The 21,776-nt window shown below is 42.2% G+C and overlaps 1 protein-coding gene across 3 annotated transcripts in view; it reads left to right on the forward strand.

The window, feature by feature from the left end:
• The window catches only part of Fbxo3 (F-box protein 3), a 32,295-nt gene extending 19,399 nt beyond the window's left edge, over positions 1-12,896 (forward strand). The window contains exons 7-11 of one of the 3 annotated variants that reach the window (XM_006234657.5): positions 593-677; positions 1,443-1,565; positions 3,675-3,790; positions 5,507-5,697; positions 6,731-8,202. In XM_006234657.5, the coding sequence (XP_006234719.1) occupies positions 593-677; positions 1,443-1,565; positions 3,675-3,790; positions 5,507-5,697; positions 6,731-6,745 (530 nt within the window). In that variant the 3' untranslated portion in view covers positions 6,746-8,202. Of the gene's footprint in view, positions 1-592; positions 678-1,442; positions 1,566-3,674; positions 3,791-5,506; positions 5,698-6,730; positions 8,203-10,533 lie in introns of those variants that run through there. The other 2 variants (XM_006234656.5, NM_001109606.1) reach the window with 2 other exon arrangements.
• Positions 12,897-21,776: the final 8,880 nt, after the last annotated feature.

The raw sequence follows: 21,776 nt of genomic DNA on the forward strand, positions 1-21,776 counted from the left end.
ATAGGTGGAAATAGCTGTAGAATTCCCTAACAAGAGTTAGATAGGGACTGGGGATGGTGCTGGTAGGGAACACAAAGGAAACAATGTAGACTGAATTGAGAACAGGAAGACTGGAGAGATGGCTCATTTGGGCAAGCATGAGGATCTGAGTTCAAGTCCCGGTACCCATGTAAAAACTTGGTGTAGCTTTTGCCCACCATGGGCTCGTGCCTATGCCTATAATCTCAGCATTTTATGGGGCAGATACAGGAGGCTTGCTGGGGCTTGCTTGATGCCAGCTTAGCTCCACATACAAAGGAAGGTCCTGTCTCAAGGGATAGGTGGAGAGTGACGGAGCAGTAATGGGATGTCTCAGCCTCTGCATGAGCGTATGAACAAGTGCACACAGATGCACATGATTGAGCATACGCCACAGTTGTAATAAATTAGAATTAGAATTGGGAAAAGAAACTTGTCTAATAGAATACTAGCAGAATTATACCTATAAATAATTGTAGTTTTGGTATCATACCTTAAACACAGTGAATTATAATTGTTTGCTTCCTCTGTTGATTTTTCCCCTGTACTCATTCTTCCACTTCTTTGTTTATAGGTGCTACTTTTACTGACTGGTTTACATCCTATGTCAACAATGTTGTATCAGGTGGCTTCCCCATCATCAGAGACCAGATTTTCAGGTATTTCAGTTGGGGCTTTTGCAATTGAAACAACTGTAAGTCAGAAAAGGCTAACTATTGCAAGTTTCTATTGTGAGATGAGGTTCACCATGGAAGGTGAAGCAATGAACTTCACTGTCCTGTATCTCTGTCTTATTCTCAAATCAGAGACATAACATGCAAGCATTTAATCAACTAGTATTTCTTGTCTTGAAAAATTAAAAGAGCTAAACGTAATTTAGTAGCTTGATAGTAGCTACATAATTTCTCTTTGCAAAGCAATAAAGTTAATAGGTTTATTATGAATAGCAAGTAAATAACTCCTGGCAAACATTATCTGTAACTGGATGTTGTATTAGACGTGATTATAGGCAACACTAGTTCATAGTAGCCTTCATGGCAGAAACAATAGGCTAAGTATAAGTCATAAAAGACTCAGTGTTTGCATTCTTACTTATTTTTATAGTCCATGGCCACCCTTTAATAGTATAGTCAGTTTCAAAAATCTCCTCAAGTTTTTATAGCACTGAAAATCCAGAGACACCCTAGTTGGTTTCTAAATTGATTACTGATCCATGGTTTGCGTCACTGACCATGGATCTTTGATTACTGTCTATACTGAACCAGAGACCCCAAGGTTTCCCACTATAAAGTTCAAGATCCATAGGATTGTATCAAACAGGACTGAAAGTTATAAATATAGGTAAGGTATTGTATTTATGTCTTTAAACCTTGTAAGAATTGAAGCTAGTTGATTTAAACTTGGTTAATTTTCTTCTTTCCTAGATATATTCATGACCCAGAGTGTGTAGCAACAACTGGAGATATTACAGTCTCAGTGTCCACATCGTTTCTGCCAGAACTCAGTTCTGTGCACCCACCACACTATTTCTTCACATACCGAATCAGGTGAGAGCTCTAAGTGGGACTGTGTCTCCTCAGTGTGTTTCCATGACAGAACTCCTGAGGAAGCCTTTAGCCCATGGCCACTTGGCTCTCTCATTTCTGGGCCCAGGTGTGATTAGGCAGCATACCCTAGAAGTGTAGACTAATGTCACAGAGCAAAGCTGTTCACTTTAAGGTGGCCAGGAAGCAGAGAAAGAAGAACCAAACAAATCTTCAACAGGTGAGCATTTGGGGACCATTTTATATCTGAATCATAAGACCCCACTTCCAGTTAAAGTGCCAGTATCCTATGGCTGATGGCTCTTTTCCATTTGGACATGATCTGTGAAATGAACTTTATAGGTTTTGTTTTTATTTTGTTTTATGGTCCTGTGAATCAAACTAAGAGCCTTGTCCATGTTTGGCAAGTATTCTTATCACTGAGCTACAAGCCCAGCTATGAAATGCATTTAAGGGTTATTTTTATTTATTTTTTTAAATTGTATTTATTTAACTAAAATAAATAAAATAAAACAAAACAACAACAACAACAACAAAAAGCCAGGCAGTGGTGACATACTCCTTTAATCCCAGAATTGAGGAGGCAGAGAGAGGCAAGTGGATCTCTGGGAGTTTGAGGCCAGCCTGGTCTGGTCTAGAGAATGAGTTTCTAAGACAGCCAAACTGTATAGAGAAACCCTGTCTGAAAAAACAAAACAAATAAACACAAATTATATTTTTTAGCGTGTGATTGCATATGTGTGGGTACATAGGTATGCAGAGGCCTGAGATTGACATCCGTCTTCCTCTGTCACCATCTACCTTAGTTTTTGAAGCAGGTCTTGCAGTTAATCTAGAGCTTGCCAATAGATCTAGATCAGCTATCTACCTTGTTTTGGGGAGCCTGTCTTCTTGAGTATGGGGTTTATAGGCAGGCAGCCATGCCCACCCAATATTTAGTAGGTTCTGGGGCTCAGTCCCAGACATCAGTCCTTATGTGTTTGTGCCCACTGAACCACCTCCCTAGCTCTTAAGTACACTTAAATGTTTTCAGTTGCATTTTTAATTTATTGTGTATGCATGTGTAGGTAGTACCCTTCAGGAGTTGGTTCTCTCCTGTCATGTGGATCCTGGGGACGGTACTCAGCTTGTTAGGTTTGGCAAGAAAGGCCTTTATCCACTGAGCCGCCTTACCATCCTGCTAAGGCACACTTTGAAAAATAGTTTCTTGCTGAACCTTACAGAAAAGTTAATAAAATTTCAACAATACAGTATTCACAAGGAGTTTGACAGGTTATGGGATTTTTGTTTTGTTTTGTTTTTTTGCATGTGTCCGAGTATAAATTATTGTTTCAGATACTGCAGGAACTAAACTACTAGGTTGGATTTTGATTTTGTCTTCCCCCCCCCCCCCCCCCCCCGGATCTGAAGACCGAACCCAGAGCCTTGCCCTTGCTAGGCAAGCGCTCTACCACTGAGCTAAATTCCCAACCCTTAAACTACTAGGTTGGAATTATCAAAGCTCTATTTTAGAATTGTAATGTAATCTAGAAGTTATTCCATTGCCAAACAGAAAACCATGCATTTAAAATTTCATGTGTCCTATTTATATTCAATTTTGAAGTGTAATAAATACTTATGGAGTGTTTCATATATGTCATACATAGTATTGAATGTTCAATTTGATTAAATATAAAAACAAATGCTTCAATTCATTGTAGTTAGAAATATTCTGTGCTTAGGCAGAAAGATAACCTATTGCTCCAAGCATAGTTTAGATGTTTGTTTTATTTCAATCTTGCTTAAAATTAAGACTTGTTTAAAATAGAAATACCATCCTGTCCTTACAGGGTCCTTAGCATGAAAATAGAGACAGATCCTAGAGAAAGAGAAAATGTTAGCCTCGAGAAACAAATTGAAGACTGAATAATGGATGCATAAATTAAGTTAAAGCATCTTCATGGGAGGGGGTGGAATTAGCCTAATTAAAGCAGCGTTGGTGAGAACTTATGGCTAACATGGACTTTGGGTTAGATTTATTAATTTTCCCTGGAAGCCTTTCATAGTGCTAACTCAGATGCTGTAGTTACTTAAACAGACAATCAAAACAAGTCTGCCCTGCTCTTTCTCCAGGATTGAAATGTCAAGGGATGCTCTTCCTGAGAAGGCCTGTCAGTTGGACAGTCGCTACTGGAGGATAACAAATGCTAAAGGGGATGTGGAGGAAGTCCAGGGACCTGGAGTAGTTGGTATGTCATCCAAGATTTACATTTCTTGGTCAATTGTTTCAAAGAAAGTTTAGGCTGTTTATAAGTTATAAATGTAATTTGTGGATGTCATTAGCCTATTATTTTAGTCCCTGAAATGTCATTTTTTCTGAAACTATAGCAAACAGTTATTTAGGGATTAATTTCCCTTTTTGTGGACCATTGTTCCCTGATTGTTATTCTTGTGTTCTTAATTTTTTCACCCCACCCCATTCTTAATTTTTTAATTGTAATTATTATGTTCTGTGAATTAGGAGGCACAAGATAGTAAGAATATAAATTTTATATTGGTAGTCTTTATCAATTATAGAATATTGAAATAATAGCACAGATTTAATTTTCCTTTGTTATTATTGATGCTGCTTTTCCAGAAGACACAAGTTAAGTCTAGCACCCATATTAGCTGACTCAAAACCACCTGTATTCATGTACATACACACAAACACACAAACACACACACATAATAAAAACATACATTTTTATTACTTTTATTTATGTATTTATTTTTTTTGTAAAGATTTATTTATTCTACACAAATACACTGTAGCTGTCTTCAGACACCAGAAGAGGGCTTCGGATCTCCTTATAGATGGTTGTAAGCCACTATGTGGTTGCTGGGATTTGAACTCAGGACCTCTGGAAGGGCATTCAGTGCTCTTAACCACTGAGCCATCTCTCTAGCTATGTATTTATTTTTGAACTCAGGGTTTAACTGTAGCTTTGCTTACCTGGAAATGTTTATGTAGACCAGGCTGGACTTGAACTCACAGAGATCTATCTGCATCTCTGAGTGCTGGGATTAAAGGTACGGATCACCACCTCTGGCTGAAATATAAAATATATCTCAAAAAAGAGAGGATCTAGTGCTAAGGAATTGTATTTAAAATGTTGTAAGTTTTGTTATTTGATTACTGATGTGAGGACCCTCCTCTGTAACTGATATTTATCCAGATTGAACATGAGGGATGCATTTCAGAACCTTATGTTTTAGTCTCTTGCTGCTATAGGAATTAATACTACCTTTACCTTTGAGTACTGTCTCAAAGTGTCTGTGACACTTTTATTTGTGTTTTAAAGATTATGTCAATTTCGGGAAAAAAGTGTCCCTCTTAAATTTTGTTTATTAGATATTCCCCACTTGCTACCTTGTAGAGAATTTGGGGAATAAAAAATGTTGAGGGGTGGGGATTTAGCTCAGTGGTAGAGAAGTCCCTGGGTTCGGTCCCCAGCTCCAAAAAAAGAAAAGAAAAAAAAATATTGAGAGCTGGTGAGGTCTCAGCAGACAAAGGCAGGTGCCACCGAAGCTGAGTTCCCTTCCCTGGGACCCACGTGATTGAAGGGAGACAGTGCCCTCCTTACATGTGCAGAAAGTCCCAGCCCCCAACATCTGACTCAAAAGTAACTGTCAAGATGGACAGCACCCTCATGATGCCACCACATCAGCACTTTGCTGTAATCCTCTTAGAGCTTTGTTTTCTCCCAACTGTACAATTTACTTTCAAACTACTTACATAGCATCTGGAGAATTCTTTACTAAAAGGAAGAAGTGAATTTTAGGGGTTGGGGATTTAGCTCAGTGGTAGAGCGCTTGCCTAGCAAGTGCAAGGCCCTGGGTTCGGTCCCCAGCTCCGAAAAAAAGAAAAAAGAAAAAAAAAGTGAATTTTATATTTTGGTTTATTGTTACTGTTTCCTCTGCAGGTGAATTTCCAATTATTAGCCCAGGTCGGATATATGAATACACCAGCTGCACCACATTTTCTACAACATCAGGCTATATGGAAGGGTATTATACCTTCCATTTTCTGTACTTTAAGGACAAGGTCTTTAATGTTGCCATCCCACGATTCCATATGGCATGCCCAACATTCAGGGTGTCTATAGCCCGATTGGTAAGTTAAATTTTTTTCTAGTGCTAGATTTATGACTTTGTAGAATTATTCTAAAGACCATCTTTGTTTAGGTAGATAATGATGTCCCCCTCCAAAAATGTAGACGTTTTGAGGAAGTATCTTAGGTATTAGTACCTGAAGGGAGATGAACAATGTGTTCATTTTCATCCTTCCTACTGTTACCCATTTTGCAGATTAATCTTCTTTTTCACGGTTCCCAATAGTAGCTATGTGGCCTGAACGTATTAGAAGACGTGAAGGGCCAATGAGACCACTTAAAATCCACTCGTGGGGCTGGGGATTTAGCTCAGTGGTAGAGCGCTTGCCTAGGAAGCGCAAGGCCCTGGGTTCGGTCCCCAGCTCCGAAAAAAAAAAAAAGAACCAAAAAAAAAAAAAAATCCACTCGTGTCATTAAGAGTTGGAAAATAGTTTCCTACAGTGTTTTTGCTAAGACTCCCAACTTAATAAAATAAACTAGTATCCTACAGAGAAATTTCATAGAGGATTTATTGGGTAGGAATATACGTCTCTGATTGTTTTTCAAGTCAACCAGGCATCTTTTACAAATCTCATTCTTAAGGTTACTTGGTGATAGGTACAACAGTAACCCTACTTTATGGGCTATAGAGTGATTGCAGTGTGTGGAGTACTATGTTACATTTGAGGATTATATATTCAGAATGCACCTCAGTTGTAGACATGGTACGCTTAGAAAATGCCCTCCCAGCTGCTGGAATGGGTAGGTTTGAGATAATTCTAGAAAAGTGGACTAACCTTCCTGAAAGAGGACCCATTCTCAACTCTGGTTTGAAAGATTAGCATGAAGAGCCATTGTGCACTGTATGCAGTGTAGTGAAAAGGACCTGTACTGGCCCACGTTTGTGATAAAGTTGTTTCCAGCATGGAGAACTTGCTACTCCCTGGAATAGACTTCCTTTTTCTTTCTTGGGTGAAGGGGATGAGAGGAAAGCTTGAGATAGGGTACCATTATGTAGCCCAGGCTGGCCTCAAACTCACTGTTTTCTTGCCTCAGCCTCCCAAGTGCTAGATGTGTGCACCATGCCTACACCAGACCAGACTTGCATTCTTGGCCTACATCAGACCAGACTTCCATTCTTGGTTAGCCCAGAACCTATCTGAGCGTGGTACCATCCTATCCTTAAGTGGTGATATTCATCAGTGAAGCTGTCTGGAACTGGAGTTTGCTTTATGGGGAAATTTTAAAATACGGACTTAATTTCTTTAATACGTATATTTTCTATTCTTTCTTGTTTCAGTTTTGTGCCTTTCATAAAATTTGTTTATTTCATCTAAATGTTGAATTTATTAGCATAAAGTTATTTACAATATCCGTTGATCTCCTTTTTATGACTACAAAAGCTGTAGTCACATAACCTTCTTTTATTCCTAATATTGGTGATTTATATCTTTTTTTAGCCACAACATTTCTATTGATCATTGAAAAGGAACAACACTTCGTTTTGATGGATTTTCTGTAGTTTCTCTTTTCTATTTCACGCTTGGTGCACTTGTTTTTATTTCTCTTCTGCTTACCTTGGGTTTCATTCGCTTTTCCTGTAGCTTTTAAAGGTAGAAGTTTAATTATCGACTGTAGACCTTTCCTGTTTCTAAGCCCTGTTTTAGCTGTTATTGTACAAATTCTGATGTTATATTTTGGTTAATATTTAGTTCAAAATACTCTCAGATTTTCCTTGTAACTGATTTAAGACTGCATAGAAATATGTTAATTTTCAAGTGTTTGGAAGATTTTAGTTATCTTTTGCTTATTGATTTCTAATATTGTGGTTAGAGAACTTATTTTGTATTGCTAATATTTTTTAATGTTTTATGACCCCAAATTATGTGAAGAATTTCTATATCTTGGTCAATGATCTTTGTGTCTTTGAAAAGAATGTATACTCTACCATGTGAGAATTTATTCTATAAATGACAGGCCACACTGGCTGGTTGTTTGCCAGTGTGTGTCAAGTCATCTGTATTTTTATTGCTCTTTCTTTAAACTTTTGTTATTTCAACCATTGAAGAGATTATTGTTGAAATCTTTAATGGCTTTGCCCACTGCTTACTTTATTCTTGTCACATTTGCCTCATGCATTTTGAAGTTATGTACTTGTGTGCCAGTGCTTAGATTGTTGTCTGTTTACGACAGTGGTTCTTTGACTCTTATTCGTCTCTAATAACATTCCTTGTCCTAGCTTAAGAGCATTGAGGCATGCGTGGGCAGGCAGTCGAGTTGGGTCAGTTGATCCTTTTGTTGCTTGTCTTTAATATTTGTTTCAGTGGATGTAAAGTATGGGTTTAAAGACAGTGGTTCTCAAGCCTTTGGGCCTCACCACCTCCTTAGATGTATAAACACCATTGATGCCTAAGAACCTGTTTACACAGTCATTGTCAGTATTTACCATATTGGAAATGAAAACAGGACAGTTATAATAGTATCAGTTCCTTTTAAAATTAAAATAAATAAACCCTTTACATGTTCAACCCTCTCAACTGTATTTATTTATTTAAAGCTTTTGTTTCTGCTCAACTACAAGAAAAAGTATTTGACTTGTTTTACAGAAAGTGTTTTTTCAAAGATGGAGAGTCATTAGAAAAAAATGAGAATTGTGACTTAATCAACATAAAAAAGACAGTAGGGCTGTATTTATTGACCTTTCTTATTTCTGTTATCTTCCTTGATATGGAAGTTGAATTTTGTTTTGCATTTTTGTCCCCCACCAGTCTGATTAATTGCTAGGCTTCATAATTTTTTTTTTATACTTGACACTGTAAATGGCTTCTCTGCTTAGTTTAATGATGTCCCTGTGTAGTTATTTACTGTGCTTGACTGAGGCACTAGGAACATTCTGGATGCTTCTTTATGTCCCTTCTCCTCTCTTGTCTGCTATTCCTATAGTACACTATCATCTGAATATTTCTCTTTCTAATCACAGTTGATTCCTTTAACAGTTCTTGTTTTCTTAATATAATAATCATACTACCTGATAATCATGTTTTAGGATTTCCAAAGGCTTCCCCATCCCTCCTTTTGTACCTCCTGCAAAATTTTGAAGTCTTCAGTCCTTAGATTTAAAAAAAAAATCTGAAGTTAAAAATAATGAAATAACATAAGTCACATTTGTGTATATTTTCTGATTGTTATTGTGTGTTATAATAAATCCTAAATGACACAATTCTTTTCTCCTACATTTTCATTTGCTCTCTCAACAAGTGAGTACTGTAGCAAACAATATAATCAAAAGCCTTGGATTTCATACTCTATTTGGAAGGAAAGAACTAATATGTGCTCTTGGGTCAAGTATCAAATGTGGTAGAAAAAATTAGGTGCTAAAGGGAGTATCCTGTCGGGCTCTGTTCTAAAGATGTATCAGGAAAGGTCTTGGTAATATCTAAGTAGAAATATGGAAGGAAGGAAGGAAGGAAGGAAGGAGGGAGGGAAGGAAGGAGGGAAGGAAGGAAGGAAGGAAGGAAGCCATGAAGCCATGTGGATTTGTGGAATAATATTCAGCCAAGAAGTACTTGGTATGAGGGTTCTTAGGCAACTGTGAGCTTAGTGTGATCGCAGTAGGCTTGAGTACAGAGAACAGTTATAAATGAGGTCAGAATAGCCACTCTCAGTACATGAGAGCCTGTTATAAAAAAGAGGGGCCAGAGTAGTGCTAATGATATTAATGCAGTAAAAGCCATTGTGGGGGGACTTTTGTTGACACCATGTACTAAATTTCTCAGTACTGAGATGGCCAGCTGAGCCCTGACTCTTCATTGAGTCTTCAGCTGTGTGTTAGAGAAGATTAGCAGCCAAATTATAGCCACAACTCGATTGGGGATGCCTGCTTAAGCAGAATGGCATTCCAAGAGATGGTCTGACACTGCATGCTCCTCGCCTCTCCTGTCTTAGAGCCTTCACAGCTCCCTTTTCCTACAGTCTTGAGTGGTCTTAGGAATGCATCTCTCTAGGGACTCGGCAAAGTAACACTCGGCTGAGGCTGAGTTAGAAAAGGCAGTCTGCCTTTAGGCCTGGAACATTTGCCTTTGGTGTCCTGGGACCTAGTGTGAGAAGTCCAGTTCCCATGAAGCAGCCATAGAAAGCCTGTAGAGATTTAACCTCAAGGTGGAAGGAAGTGCCCACTCCAGGCTCCAGATATTTGGATCATCCCAGTCCAGGTACCAGACATGTGAGTGAAGAAGCCCTTGAGGTGAAGCTTGGTTCCAGTCATCATTCAGCTGTATCACCATGAGAGACTTGAAGCCAGAAGTATTCCATTGAGTGCTTCCCAGATATCCAACCACGGAAGCCAAGAGAAGACAATTGACTGTTGTTGTTACGAGCAACTGGAAAAATAAAATATTTCTTTTTCAAAAGTACAGGCTACTGATGTTTAAATTAAAATAATGTGTCTTTGGAGCTCAATAAAAAACCTTTCAGGAACTGTGCATAAAAATTACCATTAGAGATCATATCTGATTAATATTTTCACATCTCTGTGTCCATAAGCAGATAGACTTATAAAGAATTAATAAACCACATTACTATAAGTTCATTAAAACTTTATTGTGGGTTACTAGTATGCCTGCCTCTGTATATGAATTACCAACTGCTATGTGAAGAACCATCACTGTCTTAGTGAAATGTGTTTACTTTTAAAACCATGTTGAGCATTTCTTAGCACGATGCATCGTGCACCATGAGATTGTGCTGTTAGCTCTGTGAAAACTTGTGCCTAGCATGTCTAGTTACTTGTGTTCTAGGCCATAGAAATTATTATAAGAACTGATGGACATTTTTCTCATCAGAAGATCTTCTCTTTTAAGGAAATGGGTCCTGATGAATATGAAGAGATGGAGGAGGAAGCTGAGGAGGAAGAGGAAGAGGAAAACGATGACTCAGCAGACATGGATGAATCCGATGAATCAGATGAGGATGAGAATGAATCAGATGAGGGTGAAGGGGAGGAGAGAAGGAGGAGGGTCTTTGATGTTCCCATCCGCAGACGCCGCTGCTCTCGTCTTTTTTAGCTGCTGCTGAAGGAAGCTCTGGAATGACACTATTCTGTTAAATAGATTTGTCAATAATGTAAATAATTGTGCTCAGCATATAGCAGGAAACTAGCACGGAATGTTCCAGACCTAGGCTCTACACGACACTACATTAGGAGTTGGATCGCTTTGCTTTGTTTTGTGGTTGTAGGTAGCAGAAGAAAAGGAAATTGTTTTCTCTTCCAGAGTCCATGGGAGAGCAATTCTATAGTTGAAGAACAGATGTTCCTTTGTTTAAAAATATTTTCTACTTAAAAACAAAACACAGAGGTGAAGAGAAAATTGTTTTGGGTGAGGATTTTATATGTAGCAGAAATACCCACACCAGGGTAGAAGAGACTATGACTGACTGTGAAAAGACCCCTTCTGTTGTTTAGAAACTAACAAAATTTGTAATTAGCTTCATCCATTTCATGGTTGTTAATAGTTTATACTCATGGGGAACTAAATGACTAACTTGAATAGGAATAGTTTGCCCTTTCTTAGACAATCTGTCCTCGAATTAGTCTTTGTCACACAGACCTTGAGTTGCAGTTTTCATCATTACTTTTAAAATCTTCAACATAACTTTGGACTTTAAAAGTTAGAGTTCTCACGCTATGACCTTTCTCACATCATTTACAGATTCCTCATTTTAAATGTGGTTTGTAAAAGTACGTAGAGTGTTGTTAAAGATTCTTCACAATGTCTCATGTAGTCTAAATTTGTAAATATGCTTTCTGTTCTGTTTCCTTATACATTTGTCTAACTTTGTGGTAAGTGATCTGAATTTTATGTTAGGGTTAGGATATTTTCGTGAAACATGGATTTTTTTGTAATTATATAATTGAGAGTTTGGAATGAAATCCTTCAAGTGTCAAAAACTCCTGTTTTAAAAACTTTTGTGTAAGTGCCTATTTCCCGTAGACTGCTGAGCTTTGTTCTTAAGCTAGAAGATGGCAGTGCTACTTGCTGGCCTACAGCCAGAGGACAGCAGGTCCATTCAGAGTTGACTGCTGCCTTTGATTATGCTCTTTTGCTCTCCATCAATATTCCTGTAAAACAGTTCAGTCGTGGAGAAAATTTAGGAAGAGAGCGTCATGTTCAAGACTAAGTGCCTGCTCTCAGGGACTATGAGCAAACTTGCCCTTTTATGAAGACAGATCAGAATATTCCAAGTCATTTTCCTACTTACCTTTCATAGGAGAGTATACTCACATGGTGTTTCAACAACAAGCCAGCAGCAGCCTCATCTTCTGTATACCACATCTGTTGAATGTATCGTTTTTTCTCCTGTGCTTGATTAAACCTCATGTTGTTTGTTTGTTATGGCCCCACAGCATACGGAATCACTGCTAAGGTTGAGAGTAAGTTGTCATCAAGTGATCCACCCAGAAATGAAATTTAAATGAAGGACTTAGAAACAAGGGGGGTGGGGATCACTGATGGCTACTGCTTATTAAGTCAGCTGCTCTACCATAGCTAGACCCTCAAAGAACAAGAGCAGATGGGACATAAATTGTTGGAACATCTGCTTCATTGACGGCAATATGAATATTTCAAGAAAGGTCAATATCAGATCTGGAGGCCCTTATAATCACCTGACTTGACACAAATGTGCCTTCTACATCATGATGTCCACTGCCAAAGCAGGGTTTGCCTACAAGAGTGAAAGAGAAGACTAGACCTGACTAGGATGTCGGGGTTACTGAGAGCTCTGGGTGGTCTAAAGTGAATAATCGTTAGGAAATTTGAAAGTAAGTGGTAAGCCTGCAAACTTGTGGGTGAAGAATGCTAACTTTAAAAGGTAGAAACTGGGTGTGTGGAGTGGTTACTTGCCAACGCAAACCCTCCTCTATTCCATCTAGGTTTGTATAAAATACATTCTGTGTGGTTTGCAAGGTGATAAAATAGCTTGTCACTACAATCACCTAATGACTCATTTCTTAAAATCTAATCCCATTGTTAAGTGAGAACATGACTATTATCAGACTGCCAAATACTATCAGGCTACCCTTCCTTTTTTTTTTTTTTTTTTTTCTTTTTTCTTTTTTTCGGAGCTGGGGACTGAACTCAGGGCCTTCCGCTTGCTAGGCAAGCCCTCTACCACTGAGCTAAATCCCCAACCCCCAGGCTACCCTTCTTAAAAATAGTCAACTGTCTTAATTTAGGCTGCTATAACAAAATACCTTTGATTAAAATATACAGTAGAAAGTACAGCCAGGCCTTGGTGGTACACACCTCCAATCCCATTTGAAAGGCAGATTGAGGCAGAAGGATTACAGTGAGTTTGAGACCAGCCTAGCCTACCGAGTAAAATTCTGTCTTTAAAAAAAGAAATGTAGCTGTACAAGTGGAGATGTCATTAACAACAATCAACCTAATGCCCCACGTTTTCATAAAGATGCTTTGTGGATTAATCAGTATAATGCACAGGAAGGGACGGGATGTAGAAGACAAACATTCAGACCCTACTGTCAACCCACTTTAAAAGGACTTTCCCAATACATCAGTAGTTAAGAAACTATGACAAAGCTGGCCCCACACTTCCTTGCCTTTCCTTGTATCCCTTTTTCTAGTGTACTGATGATGGCCCAACTGTGCCTGCCTGTCTGTCTGTCACAGTGCTTCAAGGTTGCTTAGCCTCCCTTCAAAGTTTGCCTTTTGGTATATTCAACAGACTTTGTTTTATTTTCTGGGAGAGAGAACAATAATAGGCCAAAGAAAATCCATCTAAGCCCAGCTTGATGGCCCAACAAATTTATCAGGATTACTAATGGGAACATGAAGGATGGACAGCTGCAAATGAGGAACAACATAGCAGCCCAGGGGAGGGCTCAAAGCATCTGGGGTTCCTGGGAAACTCAAGGTAGCTGCATGTTTGAAGAGTCTCCTCTAGCAAGTTTGTACTGCTCATATAACCACTGGAAGAGATGTTCAGTCATAAACCAGAGTCTTGAATCTTCTGAGGAGTTTCATGAGCCTCCCTACTCCCTTCAGGAGACTGCTTCTACGAATAGGAATTAGCTGTACAGTAAACCTCCACATCACACTAAGGTGTGGTTAGTGAATAAGCCTTTGTAAACTACATTGCAAAAATTCTTACTCATAAACGTTTTTAGTGCGTATGGGAGTTTTGCCCTCTGTAAATCTGTGCACCACTTGTGTGCCTAATGCCCCTGGAGGTCACAAAAGTTTATTGGATGCCCTGGGTTCTGAGAATTGAAATGGAATCATCTGGAACTGCAATCAGTGCTGTTAACTGCTGAGCCATCCCTCTAGCCCCACAATAAATGGAATTTAACCATGGACATCAATGTTGCCCCAACCAGACTCTAGTGGAACAAAGTCCACTTCCGGCTCACAGGCCTCTTGAGAATGCATCCTTTCACATATTTGAACCTCAGGATGAGGCATTCCTAAATTAACTGCGTAAATGGTTTGGTTCTTAGTAAAAACTCAGAGGTGACTAGTTCAGGACTGATGTGGCATGATGTCATCAATGTTCTAGATCCAGATGTGTTCCAAATTTTTCATTTTAAACACAAGAATGAATACACACACACACACACACACACACACACACACACACACACACACACACACATCCCAGACTGGCCCTAAAGTTCTGATCTTACCTCTATCTCACACATCCGAGATTACAGCTGTATGGTACATGACTGGCTAAACTTTACTCCTAAAGGTCCCTTTATAGTCTCAAATTGGCAACCCGCCATATGTATTCAGAGAAGAATGATGAAAGCTAAGCAAAAGGTGTTAAGGAAGTAAATAAACTCGGTCTCTAACAATAACACGGAGAAGGGGCCTGGCATGCAAATCTAGGGCAGTAGCAATGGGAGCAGAATGAACTGTGGGTGGAGTTGCAATGCCTAAATGGTAAGTAGGCCTGGTTTGTTAGTAAATATGAGGAAGTAGAAGAAAAAGTTATTTCCAGACTTTTGCCTGTATGAAAACTTAAATGGCAGGAGAGCTGTCATTGGAGATGAGATTTGTACACTCCTGAGTTCAGGGACAAGAGATGCCCAGAAGTAGGCCTACATGTGACTATGAAGGTATGGTTGGATGTGCAAGGGAGTACATGTAAAGGACAACCACTTAGTCTAACCCAGGTGTCTTAGTTAGGGATACCATGCTGTGATGAAACACCATGACCAAAACAGAGCTGGGAAGGAAAGGGTTTATTTTCATTTGGCTTACACATCCATATCATTGAAAGAAGTCAGGACAGAAACTCAGAACAGGACCTGATAGAGAGGCCATGAAGAGGTGCTGCCTCCTGGCTTGCTCTCCCACTCCCACCCAGCTTGTTCCGACTGCTATCTTATAGAGCTCAGGACCGCCCAACATGGGCTGGGCCTTCCCTCATCAGTCACTGATGAAGAAAATTCTCTACAAGTTTGCCTGCAGCCCAATCTCATGGAAGCATTTTCCCAATCGGGCTTCCCTCCTCTCAGATGACTCTAGCCTGTGTCAAGTTAACATAAAATTAGCCAGCATACCAGCAAACACTCAGTTTAGGGAGGTAAGGGGAAGACTCTCAAAAAGTCAAGAGACTGGTAGCAAAATACCTGGGGCTTTAGAACTTACGCACATCGAGTTCTAAAAAGAGAATAGATCATAGGAGATACACAAGTCAATGTGTACAAAATGATAAAGGGCCAGTAAACCATCAGTAGTATTTATAACCAGGTCATAAATGCATGGGGCAGCACTCTCTGGGGCAACAACGGTAGGGGTTACAGTGCAATTGCAGAGGTGATAATAGGCTGAGGGAACCTTATTTCCAGTGCAGAGTCCCTGTCCCATTATTGATTTTAGGGTCAGTTTCCCTCTATCTGGTTGCTGCCATCTACATCTGTAGTCTGTGAATAGTCTCCGGGGACAGCTATTCCTTCTTAGCAGTGGGACTGAGCATTTAAGCATAACCAACAATCCTGTGTTAAGTCCAGGTGAGAGGAGTTAAGAACCTGGAAAATGGCTTCTAATAGTTGCAAGGGTAACTCTGACTCTGGTGATGAAGTGGGCAATGCAGGAGGTGGAATGGATTTAGGGAGCGGTTGGTTAGATGAAATGAGACCTCGATGGGGTGGAAGGGTGGTGGGTCCTGAATGATGATGGGCAGAGGCAGAGGTTTGTGTATGTGTGTGTGTGTGGGGGGGTGGTTTGGACTTGCTAATAACTTGATGGGATCATGGGTCTCACAAAGCTACGTTGGAGCAGTTGAACTGTAAGTAACAGTCTGATTGGCCTTCTTGCCAGCTGCCGTAAATTTTATGAAAAGGTTGTTGCTTGTGGGTACCCAGACAGTAAGGGGGGGCTCAAAACAAGGTCTGCAAGTCTCTCTCCTAGGAGGCTGGGTATCCTTTCTTATGCAGGAATGGTCCCCAAGTGACTGTGTATCCTCAAACCAGGTTACAGTGATGAGGTCATCTTTGATGGGGGGCTTCCAGCTCTTCCTCCCAGTAGATTTCCATGCCCATGTGGTACAGAAACTGTGGACCTCTGCGTTTGGTTCACTGGCTCCGATCTCAAGGATGCCCTGGGCAGACATACAAGGCCTGAGACTGTGTGTTCTTTTGGGGCCGGGGTGAGTTGCAATCGTAACCAGGAAAGGACATTTGATCTGAGAGGTCCCATCTCTCACCCACTGGGTCACAAAGGTCTACATGAAGGTCACGGATCTAGGTGCCTGGAGTAGCCAAGTAGGAGGTAGAGTTGGCAATCTTATCGGTTGCAGCATTAACTAACTGCCAGGTTAGATTCAGGGGCTAGAGGGGGCTGGTGGCTATGTAGCAAAGCATAAGCAGCAAGCCAGCAGGATCAGGAGTGCTGGGGTTGCAGTTTGGGTGGCTAGACAGGGTGTGGGGTGACCTGGGAGTCTCCAATGGAACCTCAACTGCTGGGTCGTCTTCCCTCCTGGCAGGCTTAATGTGGAAGTGGTGTATCAGTGTCCTGATCTCGTCTGTAGGTGTGGTCAGGATCATGGTGTGAGGTCCTTTCCAGCGAAGTTCCAGAGTCTTGTGGTTTCATGTCTTAATCCAGACTCCATCACCTGGTTCAAAGCACTGGGGGCTAGGGTGAGAAGCAGATTCATAAACCTGGTGGATGGCAAGCCAGAGTTGCTTCTGGACCCTATGGAGGGCATCCAAGGATCTTAAAAACTTATGTTGTCCCTATTAAGCTAAGATACCAGACTGGAGGTTAGTCAGCATGGGAGAAGCCCTCCCATATAGGATCTCAAAAGGGGCGAGACCTAAAGTATAGCAGATGTTCCTAGCCTTTTATAGGGCATAAGGTAGGAGTCAGTTTCAAGGGTTAATTTGGTCAAGGCCTCCTTCAGGGTGGGATCATCCATCCTCTCTACTTGCCCTGAACTCTGGGGTCTGTATGCACAATGTAATTTCCAATTGGTTCTGAGAACCTGAGTTTTCAGAGGTTTAGTTACCTGAGATGAATGCTGGTCCATTGTCACACCCAAGCAGGGTAGGCAAACCAGACCCAGATATGATGTCTTCCAGAAGCTTCTTTACCGCTATGTTGGCCATCTCCTTTGTAGGGTAGGCTTCTTCCCATCCTGAAAAGTTATCTATAAAAACTAGCATGTGTTCCTGGTTTTATTTCTGTATAATCTATTTCCCAATTAGACCCTGGTCATTGACCGGATTCTCCTTGATTGGGGCCTGAGAGGTGGGACAGTGAGATCACCTAATCAAGTGTCCTAAGTCAAATATTTTGTACCTTGCTCCTCAAAGCAATTCCTTCAGCCTTCAGTGACCGGGTGTGAAGCTTGATGAATCTGATGGGTGAGTGGCTTAGCAAACTCCTTAGGTAGGATGGTGCAGCCTTCAGAGGTCAGCAACCATATATCTCTTCTGTAAACTCCTTGGCATTTTGCCTGATCTTGTTTTGTCTTCAGGAGTATATTCAGGGATGGCTGGGAGTGCAGAGGGAGGCAAAGCTACCAGGATGTTGGCAGTGGAAGCTTGGGGCTTGGGTGGCCTCCCGGTGACTATCAGCTAGCCTGTTCCCTTGGGCTATTTCTGATGTTCCTTTCTGATGCCTGGGGCAATGAGTCATGGCCATTTTGAGGGGAAACCATAATGTCTCCAATAAAGCAAGTATTTCTTCCTTATTTTTGATGTTTTTTCCTTCAGTAGTCAATAATCCCTTCTCTTGGTATACGGATCCATGGACCTGAGCCGTAACAAAGGCATATGAGGTCAGTGTAGATGTTAGCTACGGCCCCTCTTGCCAGTTTTAAGGCCTAGGTTAGATCCTTCAGTTCAGCTTTCTGGGCTGAAGTTCCCAGTGCCAAAACAGCTGCCCGAATAACAGAGTCCAAGAACATTACCGCTGCCCTGCAGACCTGGTTCCACTCTGGATAACGCTGCTCCCATCCGTGAAGGAGATACGTTCAGCACCTGGACAGGGCATGTCAGTCAAGTCAGAACTACAGATGGGTTAGGTAGCAAGGTGGCTGGTTTAGGGCAGATGATGGGTTATGTCTTATGCAAAGACAGTTCAAATGTAGAGCCTGAAGGTGTGCCAGTGTTGGGTTCTTGAGGGTCCCCTCAATAGTATGGGAGGTGGTGATAAGTTCTTACCCCATGGCTATTTTGTTAGCATCCTTAACTAGCAGGGCAGTGGCAGCTATGATCCAGAGGCAGGCCACAGGATCCAGCCTCTTGGATAAATAAGCCACAGGTCTTTTCCATGGTCCCAAAGCTTGGGTGAACACTCCCTTTACTATTCCCTTTCTCTCATCCACATACAGGGGGAAAGCTGTGTGATTGTCTGGGAGGGCCAAGGCCAATGCCTCCCATGAGGCTCTTCTTAGAGTCTTAAAAGCCAGGTCCCTCTCAGAAGTCCGTTCTGTTTTATCTTCTTGGCCTCTGATGGCTTCTTATAGTGGTTTGGCCAACTTGGATTACAGAGTTCACTCTGGATCAAAGGTAGATCCCAGAAATGTCCATGCTTGCCTTTGGGTTGATGGAACTAGGATGCTAAGGATGCTAGACATCTGATAGCATGCATTGGCCCCCCATTATGTGCCCCAGATGGGTGACCGCAAGTTGACAAAAAGCTGGGCTTTCTTAACAGACAGTGGGTAGCCAAGTTGGTTCAGCTCCTATAGCAGGTCTTGTGTGGCTGGCATGGCTCCAGGTCAGCCCCTCCCCCCAAATCAGGATGCCATCTATATACTGGGGCACAGTTATCTGGGGTGGGCAGGCCAGCACTCACCCAAGTCCTCATGCAGTGCCTCGTCAAAGATGATGAGTGAGTTCTTGAATCCTCGAGGTGGGCATGCCCAAGTCAGTTGTCCATTGAAGCCTCTTCAAGTTTTGCCATTCAAAGGCAAAGAGAGACTGGCTTTTGGGCACTGGAGCCAAACTGAAGAAGGCATCCTTCAGGTCCCGCTCAGCGTACAGTGTGTGCCCCTGCTCCGGAGGGAGGCTGCTCAGCTGCTCGGGAGGGAGGCTGCTCAGCAGGGTGTACAGGTTTGGGATGTGGGATGGACGTCTTCCTCCCTCTTACTTACCTCTGTTAAGTCCTGCACAGGCCAATAGTCATTTGAATGGGGCTTCTTGACCAAAAAGAGGGGAGCATTCCATGCTGATTGAAATCAGAAGCCCTGCTTCCCAGAGCCGGTTAATGTGAGGGCTGGTCCCTGTTCTGGCTTCTCTGGGCATTGGATATTGCCTGATTTGGGCTGGGTAGCTGAGCCCCATTGGAAATTTTTCTGTCCAGACCTTGGGAACTTCTTCCAGAAACTCCTGGAGTAACAGGCTAGGAGATGGGGCTGGTTGAGGGAACAATTTGTATTCCTCTTGTAGGGCCAAGGTCAGAACATGGCTTCCACTCCCTCTGGACCCACATGGATTTGCGCTCCCATTTGGTGAGGAGGTCTCTTCCCAGGAGGGGTCTAGGCATCCAGGGATGACCATAAATGAGTTTTACCCATCACACTTCCAAGCCCACCTTCTTCAGGTCCACCTATCCATGGATAGGGCTTAGTGGCAGTTGCCCCTTGTTTTTCAATTTGACAATGGCCTGAGTGGTTGTCTCAAAACAGTGCTTCTGTGTCCAGCACAAAGTCTATGGGCTTCTCCTCCACCCTCAGGGTCACCCAGAGCTCATGGAGGGGGGTTGAGCCTGACACCCTCAGTCATCTAATTCTTCTAATTCCAGAACCTTTGGGCCCTCTCTGATGCTTCTTAGGGCACTCATGCTTCCAATGGACTTTTCCCTTGCAATAGGCACATCGGCCCCTCTCTAATGGAGGACAGGTTTTTCCTTCAGTGGGGACTGGCTTACCTTTGCCCCTTCTGCTAGCTAGGTTTTTTCAGCTCTCTCTTATCAAGACAACCACAGCTCCTGGCAGCGAGTAGCACTTTTCGCCAGTCCTCTGGTCTGTCAGTCTTTGGGGGTTTCTTGGTGGTTGAAAACCTTCTCGGCTATGGCTACTCACTCCCTCAGGTATTGAACTAAAATGTCCAGGTACTGAAGCTTCCAACAGATGTCAAGGGCAGGTTGGTTAGCAAATGCCATGTTTATAGCTGACTGGTGCTCTCTGGCTTCTGGGTCAAAAGGAGTGTAGGTCCTGTAGGCTTCAAAAAGTCTTTCTAGATGTTCCCTGTGGCTCTCATTCTTTCCCTGAATCATCTGGCTCACCTTAGATAAGTTTGTGGGCCACCTGGCAGCCTCTCAGAGGCCTCCATCAGAATCTGGCTGTAGACCTGGAGCCTCTCCCTACCTTCGGCAGTGTTAAAATCCCAGTCTGGTCAGGGCAAAGAAAAGGCTGAGTCAATATCAGCCTGGACTTGAGCCCATTTGCTCCCGGCACCAATTTCCAGGCAGCTCCCATGATCCTCTCTCTTCCCTCTGTCATGAAGAGGACCTGGAGCAGCTGCTGACAGTCATCCCTACTGGGCAAATGAGTCAGCATGATTGAGTCTAGAAGACCTGTGAGAGCTGATGATCTTTCTGGAAATGGGGGGAGGGGTCTGCAACTTCAATTATAAAGATCATTGATGGCAAATGACACATATGTCATGAACTCTCTCCCCTGAGCATTTAGGGGGAACCAAAGCCCAGATGGGTAAGGCTGTAATAGAGTGGACCCTCTGAGCAGTGTAGGCTGACTATGAGGTGGACTCCAAGTGGAGTCAGGAGAGTCAAGGAACTCAGGGGATGCTCCTCCCTCTGCCTGTGTAGGCTGGGCAGGGGCAGAGGCAGGGGCAGGGCGTCAGGAGCAGGAACATAAGGAGGGGGACAGAGATACTCCTCAGGAGCAGAAGGGGGGAAGCAAGGCAGGGGGCTGAGGCTGAACCTCTTTTAGAGGAAGAAGGGCAGGGAGCATCGAGGCTGGGGACAAAAAATGCCTCATCCAAACAGGGGGCTTCTCGACCAGGTATCACCACATGGTGATATATAGAACTTGGTTTGGGTGGTCCCTGGGCTCAAAAACTATAGCCTTCACCCTGTAAGCGATGGGGAGGTGGAAAGTTCCCTCCTCGGGCCATCCTACTTTATAGGTGGGCCATTTGTTCCTGCAAAAGATGGTTAGTTTGTGGGAACTAACAGTCAGACAGAGTCTTCTAGACTAGGCAAAAGTCCTTAAAGTGTTCCAGGACCAAGCCCAGTGGGGTGCTCCGTGTCTGTCCCATCCTAGAAATCAAAGAAAAATTTGTATGAGACAAGAAGCACAAAAGCACAAATATGTTTAGGGCATCCTACCTGGTGATCCCCCATTCTTCCCATTGGTTCTGGTCTACAGGCGTGCTTCTATGGCTCAGACTCTGTAATTGTTGATAGGTTAGGGACAGAGTGGATGTCCCAACCACCTTTATCATTTAGGATAGGGCAGATACAGACGCACTACCTGGAAGGGGAAACGGGCTATGTAGGGAGTCTACTATGGGGAAAACAAAAACAAACAAAACAATAAACCTACCAGGAAATGCTTCTGAGGACAGAAAGACTTTAAAACAAAACAAAACAAAACCAAAATCAACCTG

Source organism: Rattus norvegicus, chromosome 3 (genome assembly GCF_036323735.1).
Source record: "Rattus norvegicus strain BN/NHsdMcwi chromosome 3, GRCr8, whole genome shotgun sequence".
NCBI classification, from domain to species: domain Eukaryota; kingdom Metazoa; phylum Chordata; class Mammalia; order Rodentia; family Muridae; genus Rattus; species Rattus norvegicus.